This window comes from Thermobia domestica, chromosome 8 (assembly GCF_964235325.1).
Source record: "Thermobia domestica chromosome 8, izTheDome1.hap1.1, whole genome shotgun sequence".
In the NCBI taxonomy this organism is placed as follows: Eukaryota; Metazoa; Arthropoda; class Insecta; order Zygentoma; family Lepismatidae; genus Thermobia; species Thermobia domestica.
Window position 1 is genome coordinate 78,306,442 of NC_137461.1, and position 1,153 is coordinate 78,307,594.

Consider the following 1,153-nt stretch of genomic DNA (forward strand, 5'->3'; position numbering starts at 1 on the left):
TTGCGGAAAGAAGCTTGATGGAGGCAAAACAGTTCCTGGTGATGTTGTGTTGAAATTGTGTAATAAACTTTTCGGAAAAGGTCCTACGATCGTTACAGAACTGGTACACAAGCCTTGATCTGGCTAATAGATTACTTGACAATGACGTGTCTCTGTTAGGAACCGTGCGATCAAACCGAAATGTCTTACCAATGAAAGTGACACAAAAGAAACTGAAGAAGAACGAAGTACTGGCAACGGAAAACGAGCGTGGAATAACTATTGTGAATTAGAAGGATCAAAGGAATGTTCTTGCTCTGCCTACAAAACATACTGCAAGCATGGCTACTATCCAAAAACGAGGAGGCATCGTAGAAAAGCCGCAAATGGTACTGTACTACAACAAAGCAAAATCATCTGTTGACTTGTCGTATCAAATTGCTGCGTATTTTTCGCCGCTTCGTAAAAGTCTCAAGCGGTACAGAAAAATTCCGGTTGAGCTTCTTCTGAATACTAGTGTTGTGAATGCATACGTTATGTATCGATCAGTGGCAACTAATCCAATTAGTATTGTGCACTTCAGAGAAAGAGTACTTCATTCGCTGTGTATATCCGAAGGCGAAGAAGAAAGATGTTACCATTTTCAGAGGAAAGGAGCAAACCGTCGCTCATCTCACCAGCTCCTAACAATGGATGGTCCTGCCCATAAGGTAAGAAAAATGTGCAAAAACTGCTACAAGAAAATCTCTACGGAGAAAGGAAGAAAAACCGCGATAGTGAAGAAAATAGTTACTTATTGCGAAAAGTGTGAAGGGTAGCCACATTTTGTGTCTGTCCTGCTTCAACAAACTGCATAGTGCACAATAGGATGTGCGGGGAGCACACTACTTTACGAACGGGCATAAAAGTTTTAGTTTCATATGATATGTTATTTATAAAGGTCTTATATGAAGAAATAAGTAAATAGAAAGAGATGTTCGAAGTAATATCTTTTAAGTTTTCGAACATTCATGTACGTTTCCGTAGTAATAATTTACTTAAAGACATTTGACATTACCAAAGTTTAGATAAAACTGAACATCAATTTTACTATCAAACTAAATATTTTCCATGTTAGACGCACTGTAAAATAAATTCTAAGGATATCAAACAGCAAATATCTGACGTCACATAA

General features: G+C 37.8%; 1 protein-coding gene across 1 annotated transcript; it reads left to right on the top strand.

Annotated features, from left to right (window-relative positions):
* Window positions 1-320: 320 nt before the first annotated feature.
* On the top strand, window positions 321-797 carry LOC145692187 (uncharacterized). The gene has a single exon (XM_081767485.1). It carries the CDS (start codon window positions 321-323, stop codon window positions 795-797), a length of 477 nt encoding a protein of 158 aa, XP_081623611.1.
* The last annotated feature ends 356 nt before the right edge of the window (window positions 798-1,153 follow it).